The sequence below is a fragment of the Stegodyphus dumicola genome, chromosome 1, assembly GCF_044657685.1.
Source record: "Stegodyphus dumicola isolate Sdum_Otavi_A_Nest chromosome 1, ASM4465768v1".
NCBI classification, from domain to species: Eukaryota; Metazoa; Arthropoda; class Arachnida; order Araneae; family Eresidae; genus Stegodyphus; species Stegodyphus dumicola.
Genome location: NC_140768.1, coordinates 119,715,876 through 119,738,958, shown reverse-complemented (window position 1 = coordinate 119,738,958; position 23,083 = coordinate 119,715,876). Strand labels below are relative to the sequence as shown.

The 23,083-nt window shown below is 32.6% G+C and overlaps 1 protein-coding gene across 4 annotated transcripts; it reads left to right on the top strand.

Moving 5' to 3' along the window:
- Positions 1-181: 181 nt before the first annotated feature.
- LOC146999225 (uncharacterized) lies at positions 182-7,569 on the top strand. Of its 4 annotated transcripts, none has more exons than XM_085819798.1 (5): positions 182-508; positions 1,294-1,454; positions 2,415-2,557; positions 2,672-2,785; positions 3,433-4,197. In XM_085819798.1, the coding sequence occupies exons 4-5, from the start codon at positions 2,762-2,764 to the stop codon at positions 3,727-3,729; spliced, it is 321 nt and encodes a 106-aa protein (XP_085675924.1). In that variant the 5' UTR covers positions 182-508; positions 1,294-1,454; positions 2,415-2,557; positions 2,672-2,761; the 3' UTR covers positions 3,730-4,197. The 4 variants fall into 4 exon arrangements, 2 of the variants coding, with proteins under 2 accessions (XP_085675924.1, XP_085675926.1); XR_015041931.1 differs by lacking the exon at positions 3,433-4,197 and adding an exon at positions 7,428-7,569 and having other exon boundaries at positions 247-508; XR_015041935.1 differs by lacking the exons at positions 2,672-2,785; positions 3,433-4,197 and adding an exon at positions 7,428-7,569 and having other exon boundaries at positions 255-508.
- Positions 7,570-23,083: the final 15,514 nt, after the last annotated feature.

Below are 23,083 nucleotides of genomic sequence, written 5' to 3'. Positions count from 1 at the left end.
GTTTCACTGCCGTAATGCAATGTTTTGAAGTTACAAACATGGACGCCGCTTGTTGGGTGGAGTTTCATTCCCCGATAGTGGAGAAAACTGCGAACCCTTCCTCTTTCTATTCTAACCTCCTTGGGAAAATTCCGCAAATCGGAACCCGGAAGTGTGTTCTACGTCATCACCGGATATGTACCTTTGATATCTCCGTTGGCAACAAAGCTTGGCGAGCATTGAATCTGTCTGATATCTGAGACCCGACGAAGGAAGGAGGGTCGCCGCTTTTTCGGATGGCCTAGAGTCTCCTTTTCCCATCGATAGAAAGACTTGTGTCAACGATAGGGGAATGGCCGGTTTATCGATTACGAGTTTCAAAGTCCGTCTCGTGTATGAACCTTTGTGTTTAGAGGCAAAATGAATTTTGCGAAATCTTGGAGCGAATTTAAAGAAATACTTCGCAGACACGAAGTAGAAACTGTAACAAAATATGTTTATTACTATGGAAAGTCATTAGATAAAGAGAGTAAGTAATTTTTGAAGATGTAATGAGTAAATAAAAATCCTCTAGAATGTAAATGCTTTCTTTGATTGTTTAGTTGATATTTGGCCTTTTTGTTCCAAAGAACTTATCAGCACTAATTTGTATTAATTTTATTGCGTAAGATCTAGTTGATGTTGCGAGATTCGGACCAAGTTGAGAAAAGGGTTTATAGACGTTCATATTCATTAATTTTGTTGCATAACGTGTAATAGCGTTATGTTTGATTTTTATTTGGTTTCATTGTCAGGTATTGCATGTTTTTTTTTTTTTTTTTTTAAATAGCTGATGCTTCACGAAACATTCCGTACTATATTAAACATTAAACAAGATATACCGTGTTAGATTTGAAAATTTTTATTGTTGTTTCTTGAGAAACTCCACAATTGTCTCCATGACTACTATATTTTTCATCCTATTTTAGTGTATGAATGCAGTCTGTTGATTTGAAATATAATCATTTAATAGTCTATAAAGAAAATCCATTCTTTAGTTTTATCATTAACAACATGTTTCAAAATAACCTTATAATAAACACTACCAATTCAAAAAATATTCTGTTTTATTTTCAGGTAATAGTTCACCATAAAATTATAATGCATTGAAATATCAGGAAGTTATAATAATAAAGATATTGAATTTTAGAAAACAGGAAAGTTTTCTGAAATGTATATATATTTCTTTAGTGATGTGATATATATATTTCTTTAGTCAATGAATGCTACTTATCTTGTGTGTAAAATCACATTACTGTCTATTTTGACTCTTAGCACCAATGGACTAGCAGATGAGATAGCTGAATACTGGATGTTTGATCAAGGTACAAATACTGTTGAATGGATTAGCTGCATGGGAATTTTCCTGTTCTCCTTATATATAAGTGAATACAAGACAGTTTCCCATTAGACCTTCTCAAAGGCATCCCTTTTGCGTAAGGCAGCTAGCTCATTCTATACTTTACCTAGCATATATAATTTTAATATGAGACAAAATGACATAATTTTTTTACATAATAGTTTAATGCTTTTAATATCTCTCTATGTTTGCAGTAGGTGCTGCTTAATGTGATTACATTTGCCCATTTTTGATAATATAAGATGATGAGAAAAGTATCTTTTAAAATAGGAATTGAATTAACTATAAATATAACTAGCCACTTTCTTAACATTTTAATTAGGAAAAATAAAAGTTTGATTATCAGTTGTTTACAGTCTTCATTGCAAAAGTTCATTTGAGTAGTCCATAATGTTTCTGAAATTTATTGGACCAATTCTATACCTATAATCTTAATACTTGGAGGGCATCCTTGTTTAAAGAGATTTTGCCAATGTAAAATCTGAAATTGGGCAAAAATGCAAGTGTATTTTGGCAAAGATGTTTTCAGGAATTTTTACCTCCCTTTTGAAGAAGAGGGAACTGTGCTGAAGCCCTTCCAAATCAATAGCTATTGAAAATTCGTATGAAATTAAATTTTTTTTTTTTTTAAATTTTATTGTTTTGCGCTTTCTTCTAAATGCTTGATTAAAATCATTTTCGTTCTTCAGTTTAAGAAATTTATTGTATAATATTTTGATTATATTAACCAAATTGAGCAAATAAAATTACAGCAAATGATGCATTTTTTATGTTTCCATATATGAAAGAGCAGAACTTAGAAATTCAATAGCAATATACACGACATCAGCTGCAATACATTAAGCAGTGTCTACAGTATGTAGTATATATAGAGACAGTTAAATGTATAATATGTTTATAGAGATCTGTAATTTCTTTCTTTTAAAAATCAAAGTATAATGTTAAATGTATAATATGTTTATAGAGATCTGTAATTTCTTTCTTTTAAAAATCAAAGCTTATCAGATTGTGATCTAAATCAAAATTTTCTTTCCAGTTGAACTAACTCCAGATTTACGATTAAACTGGTTAGATGATATTCCCTATTTCCACTTTGGGCGAAAAACCTATGTTTGCCATCAAGGAAAAGATCTGAATAAACGTCAAAAGGAAAATTATGCTAAAGAAAAAAATGAAAAGGTAAAATAACATTGTTATATTTAAAAATTTATACAAAAATATCACCTCTTGGATTATATATATATATATATATATATATGTGTGTGTGTGTTTTTTTTTTTTTTTTTCTTTTAGTGTCAAACTGATCATGCTTTTGGTAAAGCATATTCCAAGAACCAGACAACTAAAAAAGTTAATTGTCCAGCTGTAATTAATGTTACCCGAATGTACAGGATGCCTCAGTTCAAGGTAGAAGTTTATTTAACTTTTTGTTCTAAGATGGTCTTAGTAATTTTAGGGAATTTTTTTTTAAGGAAAAAATATAATTCTGTCATGTATGAGCAAGATGTATTGAAGGTATTCTATGATAAAGTATACATACTTTTTGACATAAAAACAAAAGGTATTTTTAGAGTCACAATGTAAAAAAGAGAAATGATTTTTTGTGTCTCTTTATTCAACATATTTTTCTAAATAGGTTCTTTTTTTTTTTTTTTTCCAAAAGAGGGTTTTTAACGGTAATATTTTCCTAAATAAATAATTCAGTAATTGACATGCAAATAAAATGATGTTTTCAGGCCAGAAATAAAGGCTTTTTATGCTAATTATATTCTAACCAATTTGCTACAAATAGAAATAAGTTGTTCAAAGTGAAGTTTTATTGGTTATGTTTCTTTGAAGAAGTAATTTGATCTATTGTTATAAAAATGGAAGATTCTTTTTACAGCTTTTTTTAAAGGAAAGAAAGGAGAAATGACTCCTCTTTTTTTTTTTTTTTTTTGAATAATTTGCTATGAACAGAAAGTTTTTAAAATTGAACCTTTATCAATAATTAGTTTTAGATGACTGTGCTGGAATTTCTAAATTTTACTGTGATAAATATGTTTAAATTACAGGTAGTGCCAACCCGAAAAAGAAAGATTATGATATCTCGGAAAATTAAGGAAAAACTTGCCAATAAAGATAGTATTGCTGGTGAAGAAGTTTTCATGTTTAATTTACCTAATAGCCAAGATCATCAAAACCATCTAATGGGTAACATGGCTGCAGTAATAGAACCTATAGATGCTAGAGTGCGGCATTTCATAGCTTCTAAAGTTAAGAATGGAAAATGCAATGCCACTGTAATTGCAGAGCTATTAGAAGTATACGTTTCAACTGAATTGGGAGAAACTGATAAAACGCGCAGATGATTTTATCCAGAAATGGAGGCAATAAGGAAAATAATAAGCCAAGCAAAATCCGATATTAGAACTAGTAAAATTGACCAGGAAAATACAGAAATGTTAATAAATAGCTGGGATACTTCCAAGTGTTCTGTTTTTTTTAGACCATGTACTGAAAATACATATGATGATACTGAGCCAAATGACTTTACAGATTCAAAACTAAATCTGCTATTTGTATATCAAAGTGAAGAAATGAAAAATTTATATGTCTTATATGGTTCTAATCTTGTTCTTCTCGACGCGACCTATCGAACCTGTAAGTATGCTCTCCCACTTTTATTTTTTAGTTGTCAAAACAAATGTGAACTATCAAATAGTGAGCATAATAATTACACAAAATGAAACAGCCAAAGCATTAGAAGAAGCTCTTATAATTATTAAAAATTAGTCGCCTCTCGTTAGACCAAAATATGGGATGGTTGATTTTGCAATGGAAGAAATTACAAGTTTGGAAAATGTCTTTACAGGAATTAAGGCTTTTATATGTAGTTTCCATCGAGAGCAGGCATGGTCAAGATGGGCTTCTAAGAAAAAGAATGCAGTGGTTGTTCCCAAAGAAGAGCTTTTGTGTAAATTACGTGCCATAGCAAATGCTCCAACTCAAGATGAAATGGTTGCAGCAATAGAGGTATTAAAATCGTGGAACCAATATGAAGCTGTGAAAGATTATTTTGAATAAACATGGTTCAAGGAAATTGAGAGATGGGCTTTGGCTTACAAACCAAATAACTTATTCATAAACTCGAACAATGGTGTTGAATGAGGAACTAAAATATAGATATCTTCAGGGATATAAAAACTGTATGCTGTCTGAAATAATTAAGATCTTGGTTGAGAAATTTCTGCCAGAAAGATATAGAATTTACGTCAGAAAAAATCTGAGTATGCTTTCGCAGGCCAGATTATACAATGAACATGTACCAAATTATTTAATCAATAAGCCAAAATGGTTAATTGATCACATAAAAACAAAATTAAGAGCTGCTGAAGTTTATGTGGGTAGTATAAAAAAAAATTCACATGGCTTCTTTAAAGTTTCTTCTGAAACTAAGCATGATGCAGTTTATTCTGTCACGTTTGATGAACAGAAACAACTGTGTCAATGCACATGCTTAGATTTCAGAAGAAACCGACTGCTGTGCAAGCATATTGTGTTTGCTGGCATGAAGTTTCCAGCCTGGAGTTTGGAATGTACTGCAGAATGGCTATTTTCAACACCTATTTTCAAAGTTGATGAAGATTTAGTCTCGAGAAGTATTTCAGGCACCAGAAAACGAAAATATTCATCAACTGAAACTCCTTCAGGTGGAACATCAGATAATTTACCCACCATATCTGAAGAAGCAACGTTGAGTAAAAAAAGAAATTTGATCAATGAGTGCGATGCAAATTACAGATCAATTCGGTCACTCCTTTGGAATTTAGATAGCGAAAATTTACACAATGTAGCCAACTCTTTGAAGGAGATTTTAGAGTCTGCTTCAAAAACAGTTATGCGAGATGAAAATACTGGTCTACCGCTTCAAATTGAAAAAAAAATTAAACTAAAAAAAAGTAAAAGAATTGTCAAGAAGTATGGTCAACTAAACCTCCATCGCCGTAGAAATACCAGTGTTGGAATAAAGGTGGATATACATAAAGAAACCATTTCAGTAGATGGCCAGTAATTAAAATTAGTATGAAACCTAAAGCAGGCTACAAAGAGCCTTTGGCAAAGGTGACACCCCCACCTATGAGTGGATAATAGAGTAATCTCGGGGACCTGCATGCCATGGATACACTAATACTTATTTTCAAATAAAATAATAAATTTCATACTTTTAGGATAATCTTAAATACTGAATATTATCATATTTGAAATACTTTAGTATGTGCATTTATTTTCGGATTCTTCAGAATTTATAGTGAAAAAACTGCTACAACTATATACTATCAAATACCAGATTTCAGACAATTAAAATTGACGATAATTCAAAGTATAACATATAAGTTTTGTACAATTCAATAAACATAATACATGTTATTATTTAGTAATATTTATTTCCTGAACAACTTTACAAACACTTATTTGAGAGTCATATAACTTATTTCTATTCAATAATGCTGCAGCTGCATTGATTGTCACGATCAAGACATATGAGCAATATAGTATTTAATGCACTCAAAACTGAATCTGGTAAAGACTTACTGCATATTGGTTACCAAATGCATCTAAAGCAAACCAGTATGCAGGGTTAGTTTTACAGGTTCACTTGTTTTCAAATTAGCAACTCTGTAAAAGTTTTACTCTTGGTTGTACTGACACTGCCTGTTCTTTCTCATATCTAATTGTAGTTATTTGGTTGTAATATGCAGTAAAGGTAAGAACACTGGTGTAATATGCTGTAATTTTTATGTTAGATAGCCCAGTTACATGACTACAACATTTTTCCACTACTTTTTTTACACTGTAAACTCGGTTTAGAAAGTTATTTTCCATGATTTTGGGGTGTTGTATAAAACATATTTGGAATAACTACAGTTAAATGTATTCATTCAAAAGAGGATATATTGTCTTGCTGAATCTTTTCCTGTACTTATTGTTTGATTTAATATTTCCAATGTGGTGGATTGACCATCATGGAATCATAGCATCCAGTAGATCTTTCAATATAACTCCATTCAGATATTCACATTTATATTATTGTAAATTAACGTAGAAGACAGATTGACAGATATTCTCAGTTCATAGTGCCAAAGTGTTTTTTAATAATGCTAAAATACAATTTAAAAAAAAAAAAAGATTACTCATGTTATGTAGAATTAATGTTAAAATTCCATACAAGAAACAAGCATCGATTAATTGTGTTATATAAAATTAAAGAATAAACAGTCAGGTAGAAATTTATAAATGCATAAAACACAACAAAAGGCAGGGCTGCATTTATTCATCCAGTTCATTGAAAAAGTTGTGGCTTTCCTAGACCCCTACCCCTTGTCGAACATGTAGGTTGTTTCGAATGTTGTCATGAGTAACTAACATAAAATATAATTTTTTCCCCAAATTAGTATGTTATAATTTTTGAATAAAAGAAGAGTGAGATAAGTGGTTATTCTAGCCGAAATAAAGTGTGCGTCGAGTTCCAGTAAAGACCCAAAAATGTCATCTGGGAAAGCTGAGAAAGGGGAAACGAGCTAGCTTTAACCTGAGTCTAGAGATGCATATAATACATACACACAATACAGATAAGTGTGAGTAAACTGGTGCACTTAAATTATAACATAAGTCACAAATGTACATTACAGGTAAAGCATGTCAATTTAAATAATATGTGTATTAAGTATGGCCATAGGCCATTTACAATTATTTGGGTCATTCACATTATAATCGTAAACCCTTATAACAGGGTTGTCTTCAAATCTTTAAATTCAGAAAAACTTCTAAAATCGTAATTTTTTCTATAGAAGAATTTCTATCCTCAGAAAAATAAATGTTAAAGAATTGAAATATAAAATTTGTGCATTTTATGCAGAAAGTAAAAAGAAATTCATTATAAATTTAATCATAAACAAAAATCTGCTTAATATTTTTTAACAATAATAAGAGAATTTCAAAGATTATTTCAAGTATTTCATTTTGATGTCCAGTGATATTAAAAATTGTTTTAAATTTTGACTTACAGATGCCCTAGAGGAGTTGCATGGTATCTAAAATTTCTGTGAAACACAGTTTGAAAACCTTCAGACTACTCGAAAACTTCAGATTATGTGAAAAAAGAAATGCAGATGTAAAGAGCAGTGATTAAAAAGTTTTAATGACCAAAATATTTTCATTCCATCAGATTATTTGTGTATTTTGAAGAAGACACAATCAGATAATAAGATCACAAATAGAGGATAAGTTTTTTTTTTTCTTTTTTTTTGGGGGGGGGGAATTATTGCATATACCATACATTTTAACATATAGAATATTCTTGGATTGTCTACTGAAAAAAGTACATAATATATGTAAATTTTAATATATAAGAAGTAATGCAAATATTTCAATAAATGAATGGATAAAAAATGACCTTCTTAAACAACCTCATGTTTAAATTACTTAGAGGAATTTATGCGAACATGTTTCTGTTGGCATTAATTAAACATTAACAAATGTAGATGAACACAAATTGCATAATGTATTTTAATTGAATATATGTTTTGGAATGAAAAATGTAAACAGCCTTAATATACTTAATAACTCGGATTTGTAATGCATATATTTTTATTTCCAATGGCAGACAAAAGTATTTATACAGACACACTATCAAATAAACACACACAAACAAATATATCACACACTAAATAAACAGAGAATAAGGAAGCCTATTTACTACTGCTTGAACATACTTTAGGCTTCCAGTAACAGCCACAGAGATCCTGTACAAAGAGAGCCATGCATTTTGCAGATGGTGGAGGTTCGTATCTTGGGCTTTTATCACAAAGGACGAATACAGAATTTTTTAATCAAAAAGTTTTGCTGAATAATGACGAGTTAAAATACAAGCTATTATGATGGAATTAGCCTTTGGGTATCGAAAATGAATATGTAGTTGAAGAACGAAGGTTTGCTTTAAATTACAGATTTCTAATACATTAATTTAATTATGTGTTTTAAAAATATCATTTTAATATAATATTTTTCTAATACATTTATTTTATTATCCAAAATTATTTTCTAATTAACAGAAAGATACAGCATAACTTTCAGTGATCCATTGTCAAAAAAAGGCTTCTTCTGGACAAGGAAATAAGCTTATTTTATGCATGCCTTGTGGCATGAGATAATGAATTTCTGAAGTATTTTAAAAACTGTAAAAATATGTACATATACCATAGAAATGATTTTTAACACTAAATAAAATTCAATACGTGCCCATAGTAAGATCAACTTATGAAAGCTTTTTTACCAAACTGGAAATCATTGCATAAGGAGGAAAATTTCCAAAACCCATTTTTTAATTTTTATAATATGACTAACGATAAGGTATTGCTTTTTGATCAATAACATGGGTTGTTTGAACTAATAAAGAAAAACAGCTGAATGCGCATATTAGTAACCTTAAATTGCATCAGTATTACAGCGAGTTAATTCTAAATCACAAAACACTTCTGTAAGACAGTCAGACACAGCTGCTACAAAAAATTTTCTATGGAAGTGGTTGTCTTAGGTGATATTTGATGTCAATGTTATTAAATTACCACTTTTGTTATCATCATAGTGTGATATGCATCTCTCTGTGTATACATTTTGAATCTGAAATAATGCATTCAGCATAGCATATATACTTTAGGGATAATTGGGTGTAAAGAAAAGTCAATAAATACAAATTTATTCGCATACAAAAATAATTGTATGGTTAAAATGTACACAAAATGATGAAAATACATAGTTTTTTTATTATTAATTACCAGATATAAACAGCGCATAAATCTTAACACTAAGCAGGATTATAATTTAAAAAGAAATCAATAGCAAACAAAAATCCACAAAATATTAGTTCACTTGAAGCACTACACATCTTAATATCTGCTGCAAGAATGAAAAAGAAACATGTGCCTACATGAGAAGCAACAGAAAGAAATTGGAGAGTATGGTTAAATAATAAAAACCAAATCCTTAATATCATCTACTGACAGAAAGAGAACAAAATGCAAATAAGAAGCAAATTTCTTAAAAGCTAACAATAAAGAAGAGATTAAAATTAGGATGAACTGTCATATTTTTATTGACATAAAACATCAGATGCCACTTGAAATCAAATGTTAAGTGAAGTGGTGCCCCCACACCAGTATAATTTTTCGATGTAGAGAAATGAAAATCGTAGACAAAACAAAATTTATAAATTTCTTACCTCCAGACATAAGTTTGTGCTGTTTAGTACAAAATTTCAGACACGCATCTCAGCTGTTCGGAGCAAAATTTTAACGCTGTCTTTGCTTGATCATTGTATGTGAAACAACACAGTCAGAGAATATTATAGATATTCAAAGAAGGATTCAGTTGGTATTTCTCTAAGATTATATTACATATATAAGAAAGTGCTTGTGTGGTATAGTATTATAATGTTTATAATAACACATTATACTATATTTAATTTTTTTACTAAATCAACCCAAGTTTTAAGGCCCGTTTATTCGTATATATATGCACACACAATTAAGTACACAATATATTAAAATAGATATATCACCTAAAAAAGATATATCCCTATGAACAAAACAAAAATTATGGGTCATTCAAATAAATAAAAATTCAGTGATTTTTTTGCTGTGTTCTACCCAACGTAATTATTACTTTAAATCGTACATATACAATCAGTAGTCTAATATATATTTTACAATCAGGCATTATTACTACTTAGTCAACAATACAGACATATCTAAATTTTCATTATTGTTTACACTCATTACATGCACAATTGCGGTTTTTTATTTTAACAACAGAAATGAACTAAACATATCAATACTCTTGATCATTGTATCAGCAATATGAGCAAGTTTCTGTGTATCATACAGATTTATTCGCATTGCGCCCAGTCTCGTATACCGCAAAAAAATAAATAAATAAAATAAAATATGAAGGTGAAGGCCCTTTTCCGTTCCGCAAAATTTTCCACAATTCCGCCTAAAACGTAAACAGAGTATCGAGACTTCGTAATCGATTACAAATTGCAAAGCTATCAGCTACTCGTCATCGATGGGGAAAGGAGACTCTTGGCCATCCGAAAAAGCGGCGACCACGAAGGAGGCTTACCCGGATATTTACCGGCCTCAGGGCAAATACTCTCGACACACGAGTGCTATTGACGAATGAAGGGTTATTGTAATTGGCTATTTATCGCCGTACTGGTTATTTTTTGTTATCATACTTTTACGTATGTTGTAATTGCCATGTGAATGGGTTTGGGGAAGTTTTTATAAAATATTTACGACTCTTCTCTTTAGTGGTATAGTTTGTAGCAAGAACTTAAGATTATCATTATACATACGCGTGCATTAAAACTAATCAGTCTGCTCAAAAAATGCATTAGATATGTGATTTTACTCATGCATTATTTCTTCGTACATACACAAATAGAAATATATATTTCTGGCATATATGTATATAATATTTGGAGTGTGCAGTAGTTTTTTAAAATGCATGAAATTTATGAAATCAGATTGAAATCTGTGTTATATTTTATTATCTATTTAATGGAGAGATACTTATTTATTACTGATTTAATGGAGAGATGCGTTTTATTATATTACGTTTTTATTGTCAAGTGGAGTAATCTTTGAAATATTATAAAAACTGTATAATGGATTGTTTTGCTAAGCAAGTTTTTTCCGAACATTACGCTCTGTTAACTCTTTGTTGAATATGTCCACTGTATTATGAAAAGAAACCTGACATTGTATTAAAAACATATTTCCCTAAAAGATTTAAGGAAGGCAATTATTATTAATTTTCTCAAATATTTGTTTTTATATATTATGTAATGAATGTGGAATATTTATGATTGCAACCTTTGAAATCAATCAAAAATAAATATTTAGGTCAAAAGAATTGTGTATGTAAAAAAACTTGTCCACATATATATTTTCATGTTAACAGAATTTGTTTTTATATATAATGAACAATTATGTGAGTTCATCAATGCAGAGATTCCTTATTGATTTCTACAATATTTGTCCTTGCAATCGTAAAACTGCATATTTGCAAAAAGTATAGATATATTTTCTTTGAAAATAAAAGTAAGACTGTTAAGTAGTGTCTTAGATATCAATTGTTTTATCTTTATTTAAAAATTAGGGCGTAATCGGCAAATTACTGAGAAAATTTAGATGACTAAAAACTAAAGAATTTTGAATGCAAGTATGTTAGATAATTTTAGATATAGATTTTATTGCTTATTACTATATTTAACTACACTTATTATTGCAGCTTATGTAAAATTTACTGTTTCTGTTTAAAAAGTTGTTCTTTTTTACGTCCTTTCACCTTTATGAAGAAAGTTGGAAAGCAGAATTATGGTGCAACATTTATTTCATATAATGCCTGCTGAAAAGTAGGACCAATTATGATGTAACAGGAAAAACAAGGAAACCAACAGTTTTAAGGAAGTATCTGCAGATATCAATTTTAACAGCTAGTATCCTAAACATTAGTCAAAGTGTAACAAATTTTTAACTTTTTGACCCATTTGGGCACCTAAATTATAGACATAGTGATCTTATAGATTCAAATAATTAGATATTAATAAGTGGTCTTCAACCTGTCTCCTATATCTTGCACAACCAGATATTTCACAACTCACTTTACATTTTCACTGCCATCTCCTTTACAGTTTCCAATGGACTCATTTTTTTACACCGAATATACATGTACTTCTATCTACATAATCTATGTATTCATCATATGATTGTTTCTTTTATTTATGTTTTATTTCTTAAGAAATTAATATGATTTTAAAAAAGGACAACATTTATATTATAAGAAAATGATTTAATGAAGGTGACCCTTTTCTTTTTACAATGAAAAGGAGGACAAAAAGCGAACAAAGCAGGACATTTGTGTCTTTACAAAATTTTTTTAAAGCAGTCACACGAACCGTAAAACGACTAAAATACAAATAAATTGTTGTTATTATTACTTCTACATCAATTGGCATGGCAGATGATACCATGTTTATTGCATTTGACAAAATATGTGTATTACAACCTATGCCTAGTGTTTTCTTTTAGAGTAAATCTGGTAATTTTTCATAGACATTATTTACTCCTTTTGCATCTTTTCCCACCAAAATTTGTATTTGTATTATCTGCTGTTAGTGCAACAACTTTATATTTCAAATTGTTTTCATTTATTACTCTGCATAGATGGTTCACCAAAATTTCTTCGCCCTCAATAGACTTTAAATTAAAAATTTTTATGTGAGTGCCATTGTTAACATTATAATATCTTACTATTATTGGATACAATTTTGTTTCATTATGATTCGATGCCTCAGATAAAACTGTTACAAATACTGCATTTTTCAAGTCTTCTGCAAGTATATTGTCACAATTATTATACTCAGAGTTTAATAATTATACAGTGAAAGGAAATTTGTATTTGCATCAGATGTAAATGCGAACTATAATATTATAGACACATTAAAATAAACAAAGTAAAGTGCGCAAAAGTGTGAGGTGCATGACAAGTGTGGCTGCGTGATGTTTTGATATGCCCAGAATGTGTTGTCTGTGCATTTTATAATCATGTTTCTTCAAACTGCACCATCACATGACCATTGACGTGTAACATTTCGAAGCAGCATCTTTAACTAATACAGAGATAAACAGATTAGTTGTAAAATATTGAAAAGGAAGACAGTTGGGAGGACACTTCTTGAAGAAGGACAGATTCTACCAAATGAGGACAATTGGTCTCCTTGCATGGTGGTTCACATGTAACATTCTTTTCATTGTTACCTCCTGGGGCATAGCTAGATTGTAGTAAGGGTGGACATCTGTCCCTTGCCCCCCCCCCCAAGGGGAGCCAAACTGATGTTACTAAATTTTAAAATTAAATATTTTCTGTTCTTAGCAAACAAAAGGGGGTGCGAAAACTTCAGCTGGGCACTGAAAACCTTACCTATGACTTTGGTTACATTATCAGCTTTAAGATTTTCCCCAGGCAGATTATTATAATTCTCATACTGTCTTCGGACTAGTTGTAAGACATTTTAGCTCTGCGTATTCCTAAACATTCAAGATTTCATTTGGATAAAATTTTCGCAGTGAATCATTTCCATAAGTTTCTTCAGAGTATCAGGTATGAGTCAACATTTCAGACATTAGCATCATATTCTGAAACATAAGCACAGAAGCTAACCATACAGAAATAAATGCCAATGATGATTTAATAGCTGTCCTTTAAAAAAAAAAAAAAAGTATTCTATATAATATCCTTTAATAAAGGTTAGTTTTTCTATATAAATTCACCTTAGCTGCTTCATTACTTTTTACCATTTTGTCTTATTAAAGATTTTACAGCAGTGCTGTTCTTTTGCAAAGTGGAGATCTGTATTAAATTTCTATTTTTTTAGATATGTACTGTTAAATATAATTTAACAGAAATTCAATTATCCTTCATCCTCTCAACATCAGTTTTTACTATTCACTTATATATTCTGATGGACAGAATGAAACCCCTAAAAGGTGAAAAATAAAAATAAGTAATAATAATAAAAAAAAAGGATTTAAAATAAACCATATTGTGATAAATATGATTATTTTGTCATTTTATTTATAATAGAGGAATAAATTACTGTTTTAAAAACAAAACAGTACTATGGAATAAAATTACATAGAAAAAAATTTCCATAAAAAATGACAAATGGTCAAATCAATAGTCATGTTTTTCCTGAATATATAAACCTTCATATCCAGCATGTAAAATTTTAATAGAAATTTCTATCCAGCAGTAAGAAATAGTATTGACCTAAAATGGCAAGGATGAGTCATGTTAAAGATGTTTGATATTTATTGTATTTTGTGTAACGATTGTAAGTTATATATTTCTTAAATGCAACTGACTTATATCATAAGAGCTTGCTTTTGTTTGCATAAAGGCACAAATCCACATACTATTGGAATTTCACTTTGCCAAACAAATTCAAATTTTACACGTACATCCATTTTGATGTTTTCAATGAAAGCAAAAATACCAATCTGCAGTTTGAAAAATTAATCTGGCAATTTAATTATGATCTGTACATTACTTATAATAAGTATAACAAAAGTTAACATATAACACATATGAAATTTTATTATTGTACAAAATCTTTGGTAAAACAATTTTGGAAACTTCTGAAAGTTAATAGTAATTCTGAGAACATAAAAAAGCTTTATTATTGGGCATTAGTAATAGTTATTTTCTTGTTTGAGCAATCTAAAAGCTATTAAAAGAAACAGAAATTGAAAAATCATCAGGAATCATATATGGTCATCTTAGGGAGATTTTATTACATTTAATATAACTTATGTAATAGTTTACTATTTATATATGTATATGTGCTATTTCATCACTGTGTGCTAACATAAGTTGTCAATAACAATTATTAAATGCAGTGGTTTGTGAAATGGGCAGAAGTTTTGATTTTACTGCTTACTTATTTATAATTATTGATCATTTTTAACAGTTACAGTGAAATCATTGGGGCAACCACTTCCTGAAAATGAGTAATGTTTCTGAGATCATAAATCAAACTTCACAGAATTCGTTTTTAAATATTAAGCTTTAAATATCTCTATAAGATGATGGATTCCATGAAAGATAAGAGCCATGGATGCCCTTCTTGCAGAGATTTCACTGTGTAGATATTTAGTTATTGCTATTTCATTACTTGTTATTTGCTTCTGCTCTCTCACATAAACTATATGCATGATGCTTAAAAGATTTTCAGAAATATGTTTAATAAAAATTTATAATTTTAATCCAATAGTATATATTATTACATTTTTTTCACATTTCAGAAATGTTTAATATGGAATTTTTATTTACTTTCTCAAGGGGGAAAAAAAAACTTAGCATCATGATGTGTTAATGAAATAAACATCCTGAATTTTTTATTCATACATAATTTGTCAATGCATGATCTCATAAAAAAGTTCTCAGATTTAATATTTAAAAATTATGGAAATTTTTAACTTTTTTTAAAATAAAAATTCTTGTTTTTAATGTAATGAATCTCATTGCTAATGTTGGAAATAAAGATAAAATTGTACCTAACAGATGGGAGATTTCACTGATATGAAGTTATGGCATTAAAAAATTATTCCTGTTAGCATAGAGCTTCTGATAATAGTATTCAGACTTACTAATACTATTTCTAATATCTAATAGTTTGAAAAGACAATAGAACTTTGTTAATTCAAAATTTGTGATAATTTAAATTTAGATATCTCTTTCCCTGATGAGTTGTTTTAAAAATGTATACTAACTTTTCTTCATAAATCAAACATAACTTTGATAATTCAAAATTTGTGATAATTTAAATTCCTCTTTCCCTGATGAGTTTGTAGAGGCATTAAGTTATTTTAAAACAAGAGACATGAAAAATGAGCAATGCCCTCTCCGGGAATCGAACCACGGACCTCTCGAAGACCCGCCAAGCATGCAGACCAATACACCACGAAGGCACGCTAAGAAGGTGGGAGAAATATGTTATATACTCCCCCTTTTAAAGGGCACTGTTGATTAATCACCAAACTCTAGTGGTGAAGAATCGTCATCAACCATCATTTTTAGTTCAGGCGGCACTATAGAGATATTGTTTCTTTCTTCTTCTTCTTCTTCTTCTTCTTTTTTTTTTTAATGCAGTAGAAGTAAAAAATTAGTGACGCCTTCACAGGGAATCGAACCACGGACCTCTGGAATACGCGCCCAGCGTGCTGACCACTACACTACGAAAGCATGCTAAGAAGCTGGGAGAATTACCTTATACACTTCCCCTTTTAAAAGGTGACTGAGGTTTTATGGGACCCACTCGCCAAATCCTGGGTGTGGAGAATCATCATCCACCACTCTTTTAGTTTGAGTGCCACTTTAGAGACATTATGTATTTTTTTGGAAGCAGAAAAGATGAAAAATGAGCAATGCTGTCGCCGGGAATCCAACAACGGACCTCTGGAATACGCGCCCAGTGTGTAGACCATTACATCATGAAGGCATGCCAAGAAAGTCGGAGAAATACCTTAAAAGTTTTATCAAAAATGGATACTAACTTTTCTTAATAAGTCAAATTTCCTTGGGTGCTGTAATCAAAATTTGAATCAAATTTTCAATTTACTCAAAATTCAGAATTTTGAGTAAGTTTATTTTCCCCCCTACTTTTTCCTATTTATCCTAAATTCATAGAAGTTGTTCTAACTTCTCAGGAGATTCTAATCAATTGAAACCTGGAATGTTAACAAATATGTAGAAGTCTTTGGTAAAAAATGAACTTCCCCTTTTCGTCCTGACAAGCAAATGAAATGTTGTAACATGAATACAAGTCTGTATCTCAAAAATCGTCCAGAAAAGCATCCGTTCTCTTAGCAGATGTTCCTTACACACTTTGCTTTAAGTTAATTGAAACAAAATCTACCGTGGTATGTAATTTAAGTTCTTCGAAGGCAGTGTTTTGTCAATATTCAAATTTTTTACACATAACAGTAATATTTGTAATAAATATTTAGAGATATCATGTATCATACAGCATTATTTATTAGGAAAGAACACAATTCTTGGTTTAAGGATGCTAGCATATGAGAACACTACAGCTTGGTTTCTTGATCAATGCTATATCTTTTGGTACCTCTAAATTTTAATAATAAATTATTAGTGCTATGTAACTCTTGATTACCTTGGCATTAATTAAATCACACTGCTTCCTTTGCTTGGTCCTAATACTTATATAATGTGCCGTATGTGACTTTAGAAAAAAATCCAAGCTGTTGTCAAACTAAAATGAGAAGCAATGATATAAGAAGCATGATTGCCAGTGCCCAACTTAGCCTAAATGGGGACTTTACCAAAAACTTTTTTGGGACCCTCCTATGCTTTACTGCTTCAAACACGCGAACTTTTTAGATATATTTAAATTTTTATAGTAATAAACTTTCTAGTCGATTAAGGGCCCTTCTGTGATGTGGGGGCCTGGGGCAACTGCCCCGTATGCCCTTGCCTTAGTCAGGATCTGATGATTACATAACCTACAAAGTACATATTTGAGGACTATATTTCCCACCTATTTGAGTCCCTACTGTCATACTTTGCTTTCTTCCTTGAAATTGGTATTATACTGCTAGCTGCTAAACTTGCTATACCATGACTGCGGCATGCAACAAATGTCAAATTTGCCTAAAGTACTACATGGTGGGATGTGCAAATAGTTAATGATGAGCATTCTAGCGCATGCACACAAAGCAGGTATGAATAACATCTGTATTGTGTATAATTGTAAAGTCACACCGCGATTTTCATTTAGAAATCACAAATGAACATCGGTCGTTTGAGTATTACGCCTACATATTATAAACGAAAAACTCCTACCAGCACCTGTCAGAAATCGACTGCTCCAGGATTGGAGGGTTTATCGGTCCACTAGCGCCTAGAGGACAGCCATTTCGTCTCGGCTTTTGCGGGATTGTACAATGACTTCACGTGCCCTGAGTCAGGAATTTGGCTCCTCATGTTCAGGACTACGAGTGTCTGCACAGACCGCGCTATGACGTCTGCAGCACCACGAACTGTTAGGACTGCGACCGTTATTGCGGTTTTCAATTGATGACGCAGCAGAGACAGGCGTACGTACCAGTAGATTGACGAACGACGATATTGGACACAAGAGTACCACTACATCCTCTTTGTAGAGGTTCTGCTTCAACATCATGATGAAACTCGGTTCTGCGTCAGCCATCATGATGGACGTATCCATATATGGAAGTGTAGCAATTTTAACGCCCAAAAGCAGAGTACTTTAACCATCAGCTGTGTGCATTTAGAAAAATTATATGATCATCATGAAACATGCAAGAGGAATGAGAATACAGAAATGAAAATACGATGGAAGCCTATGAGTCTACGCTTAGTCACCATGCATAATTGGTCTCAAATTGATTGAAGAGCATACTTCGGAACACAAACTACACTCTTTTGCAAAAAATCCAAGCACCATGAAGGAAGTGGTTGTTTTTTGATGAAATTGAATATATGTATAACTCATACACAGGTAATAAACTGATTAAAAGGTCAAAGTTATAGTACCTGTTCATGGCTCACAATCACCCATTGAGTGTTCAAGTTAGTAGTTGGTCGAACCGCCTTTGGCGGCAATGCATGCTTTAATTCGTCGAGGCAAGGAATGGTAGAGGTTCCTAATGTCATCCTGCGACACATTCTGCCAAGCATTCATCAGTTGTCGCTACAGATCTGCGATATTTTGTTCTGCCCGAATCTGGCGGCCTACCATGCCATAAAGATTAAAATAGTTCCGACCCGGCAATAAGCCATACAGCATTGAATGCTGTATGGCTTATTGCCATACAGCATTCAATGCTGTATGGCTGTGTACACCAAAGGGTGTCTAAAAACTATTTAGCGATCACTCAGCCCGAGTCAGACCTTGGTAGTATCATTACGAATCCCTACCGCGCCTGAGCGCGCACTGAACAGAACGGTGCTTATAGTTCTGTGAAGGCCGCTAATTTTCTCCATATTCCACTCCCAACGTATGCGCAGAATAAGTGAGCAGCGTGGGGGAGGTCAGGTCCGATTAACTCGCATAAGTAGAGCAGCCAACTCATGCATTGCCGTCTCTTCCCTACGTCGACGAAGGACCCACGGAGAGGGACTGATAAACATGGCCCAAGATCCCTAAAAGTGAACTCCTGACGATTGAAAAAAAGACAACTGTAAAAGAGACAACTATTCACTGACGGCAATGAAATTATGCTCTCAGAAAACAGCTATTAGCACTACAGCTTACCACAATATCGCTGCCGATCACATTCACTCAGGACCAGGTTCGGAGCCTGTGCAGCCGTACCGGGCGGTAGCACTTAGGGAAGACAAATTTTTTAGAATTTAGGGAGGCACTGGGCGGCAGAAGTTAAGACAGCAAAGACTGCACCGTGGGGCAAAGAACCTACCATTGGCCCTGCGTACACTCCTTCATTGATGCTATTCCACCAGATGCTAATGTTAACTTTCAAGAGAACGATAGTCACCGTGCATAATTGATCTCATATTGGCTGAAGAGCATATTTCCGAACATAAATAGTGCCAACTCAATTCTTTGGTTTCAATCCTATAAGCACTTTCAGAAACAAAATTGAAACATAATTTCGAAACTTGATGACAAGAGTTTTTAATTGTTGATCAGGTTTATGCGCGTTGTCAAATGGTTGTAACTGTCGTCCTAACACGCCTCATGCATATCACTTTTGGGAAAAAAACTGAAGATCTGGCAAGCAAAAGGGACGTTGTAATATTAAACAGACATTCCTTGGAGGCGTTGGCCGCATGCAGCTGGCTATTATCTTGCTCAAGGATGATCGCTGACAAATGCCATAGTTTTGGCAATACAGAAGTTGGCAGGATCTTGTCCATAAATCATTGGGCTCTTAAAGTGCTGCGAAAGATCAGTAAAAATTTGGTTATTATAGAATTTGGCTGCCTAGATAATAATGCCAGTATATACAGAGGTATGGTTGTTTTACGTTGACAAAGGGTACACAGCTCACTGGGACTTCTATGCTGAATTAAGGTAAGCCAATCTTCTTTCACGTATGAATCCCAAGCTAACGAAAATCATAATTCATCGCAGAACACGATCCAGTTCTAACCGGATACATTCGAAAATTATCAGCCGCAACACCAGAATAAACGTTGCTCTCAATGCCCCCTCTCCGGGGATCTACGTCGGAAAATCGGGAAGCTACTGTCTAAGATCTATACATAAGCAGTTTCGGCCACGTATAATCAGTCTTTACAGGACTAGAACCTACGTTCATTCAGAGAATGTTTCAGGACCATATGGCATCATTCAGGACCTGCAGGGACCATATGGCACCATTCAGAACCTGCAGGGACCATATGGCACTGTCTTGTCTGCCTATTGACTGTAGGTCGCAACATGATTAGATATGAGGCGTTTTCATTGGGTCATTGGCTCTTCGGTCCTCTGGTGCACTTAGTAGATGGAACAACACATCAAATATAATCATTGAAACAGGACTGGTACCCAGCTGGAACTTTTATTGACTGAGCGTTATCTTTCGTCCAATGTTATATATATAAAGTCCGTAGGAGACCGCGTGAGTTACGTCCGCCTGAATGGTCTCCTGCAGATCTGAGGATTTTTTCTGAAAGTTAATCCAGGGCAGGAGCTCGTTTCCAGTGTTCTGTTCTGCTCTCCATGCCTAGGAGTTATGGATATTGCAACAGACGCCGAAAATTCAAACCACCTTTCCTTACAACACTGTTTTTTAAAACTACACGTCTAGAGTATGTAGGTAAGTGATGCTGAATGGTAGAAGCTTTCAACTAATTTGCAGTAACTCTTGCTATCCCACGATCCTTCCCAGAAACTGCCATTCTAGCTCTGCGTCTGTCCTTTTGGTGATTTTGAATGCCTTATTGTAATACTTAGTAACAATACAGTTCTAACTGTATTACACTCTTGTCAGAATTCTGGTTCTCAGATCAGACGATGCATCAGTAAGATCAGTCCGTTCCCATGAAAGTGGTAATGCAGTCACTGTCGAATTTATTCATTTGGATTATATTGAGTATTCGGATACATTCTCATTAGCTAATGCAAACAAAACTGTGAAATAAGTAGTCAAAGTTATAGAACGTTGACACGTTAGTCGATATGCTTAACTGAATAAACCTTGCTCAGGCAGTTTTAAGTAAGACAAGAGAAGGCTTATATAAGCACACTGTTTTTTCGGGAAATGAGCTTGTCCTCACCTACACTGCTGGCCATTAAAATTGCAACACCAGGAAGGAATGATGCGACGAACGGTAAAAGCACGTGAAAGGAAGAAGAGATTTTGTATGCAAATAGATTAGAATTTAAGCGCATGCAAGGAGGGAGAAAAGACATCTGACGTATTGCATAAAGAAAGTTGTATAGTGGATTTCTCATTCGGAACGCGCTTTGTACGGCCAGAGTTTTCTCAGGATATCGTGTTATGCCTCAAATATTAAGACGAAATTCTTACCAGCAAGAGTCGGAATATGGTAGAGGCAGGATTGTTTCCCATAGAGAGTGTGGATTATCGTTCCGCGATATCGCCCGTCGCACTGCTCGACATCCAATCACTGTCATGCGAATATATAATCAATGGGTTGCTGAGGGTCATACTGAACGGCATGCAGGATATCAACGCCGTCTCCTGACTAACGCTCGAGAGGACAGACATATTGTGAGGTTAGCCTTGAAAAAAACCGCACAAACACATAACGAACCATTAGTTAGGAAATGGGTATGTTTGCAGTACGCCGAGTATCCGCTCGTACGGTGCTTCGACATTTGCAGCAGAGCAGTGCTTAAATTGCACCGGAGCCCAGCTCTGGTACTTCTCAGTTTTCAAGATAAATTACAATTCTAGCCGGAGTGCACCGGAGCCCTAAATAAGAAGGCTGCGGCAATTCTTTTATGTAACTGAATAACAATTTCTGTAGAAATTTTAACTCGAAAATTTTATTTTTAGCAATAAAATTATATTAAAAATCGCTTATGACATTTTAATTTGTCGCTTTACAATTATTTTAGTTTTAATTATTTCAATAAATAATAATTAATTATCTAATAATTATCAATTAAATTATAATGAATTATATAATAATTGTTAATTGAATAAAATCTATAAACTTTAATTAAATAGCTATTAATTAATTTGATTATAATTAACTGTTTAATTTTAAAATTATTAATGAGTTTAATAGTCATTTAATTTATTTATTTACTTTTATTGCTCTTTGCTGGCGGTCTTCCATAGGGCTCCGGCACTTATAATTTTAAAATTTAAGCCCTGCAGCGGAGTGAACTATCAACACGATGACCGCTACTTTGGCTTCGCTTGAAAATGCAGCATAGAGAGAGACAGTGATTCTGGTGCACCAAACGACAAAGCTGGATGAAAGAATGTCACAATGTTGTCTTTTCAGACATGTCCCTGTTCAGCGTGTGATATTCTGATGGCCGTATATGTGTCTAGAGGCAGCGAGGAGACTGCACGTCGTATGCCATACATATCTTTTTGCAATAAATATCTTTTTTGTATTTGCTTTTCTTCACAGTGTTGCTATTTTAATGGCCAACAGTGTACTACTGAAGTGTTCCTAACTGAAACATGTTTCGTTGAAAACTGCTTCTCGCCTAGCTAGCGAGATAATTTTATACTTAAACGAAAATGTTTCGTTTGAAGCACTGTTTCTCGTTTGATTTCTCCAAAGAACCGGTTTTCGCATAAGTCAACTGATCAAACAAAGATTATCTATTCGACGTTGTATGCATAGACGTTCTTTCTGCACCTTCCCACGCATTGACTGTATTCTCAAATTGCACATTAATTCTTCTAACACTACATTTCCTGAATGTTTACGCCAGCCCAGAAATTTTACGAGTCATTCATTTTAAGTAATATAGTCTGCTTCTTATTCGATCTATTATTTTTCTTCCAGTCTTTTTTAAATTGCTAATTCTTCATCGATTTAATACATAGCACTGTTGATTTATGTCATAGTGAATGAACTTCATTGCGTTTTTCTGTGATT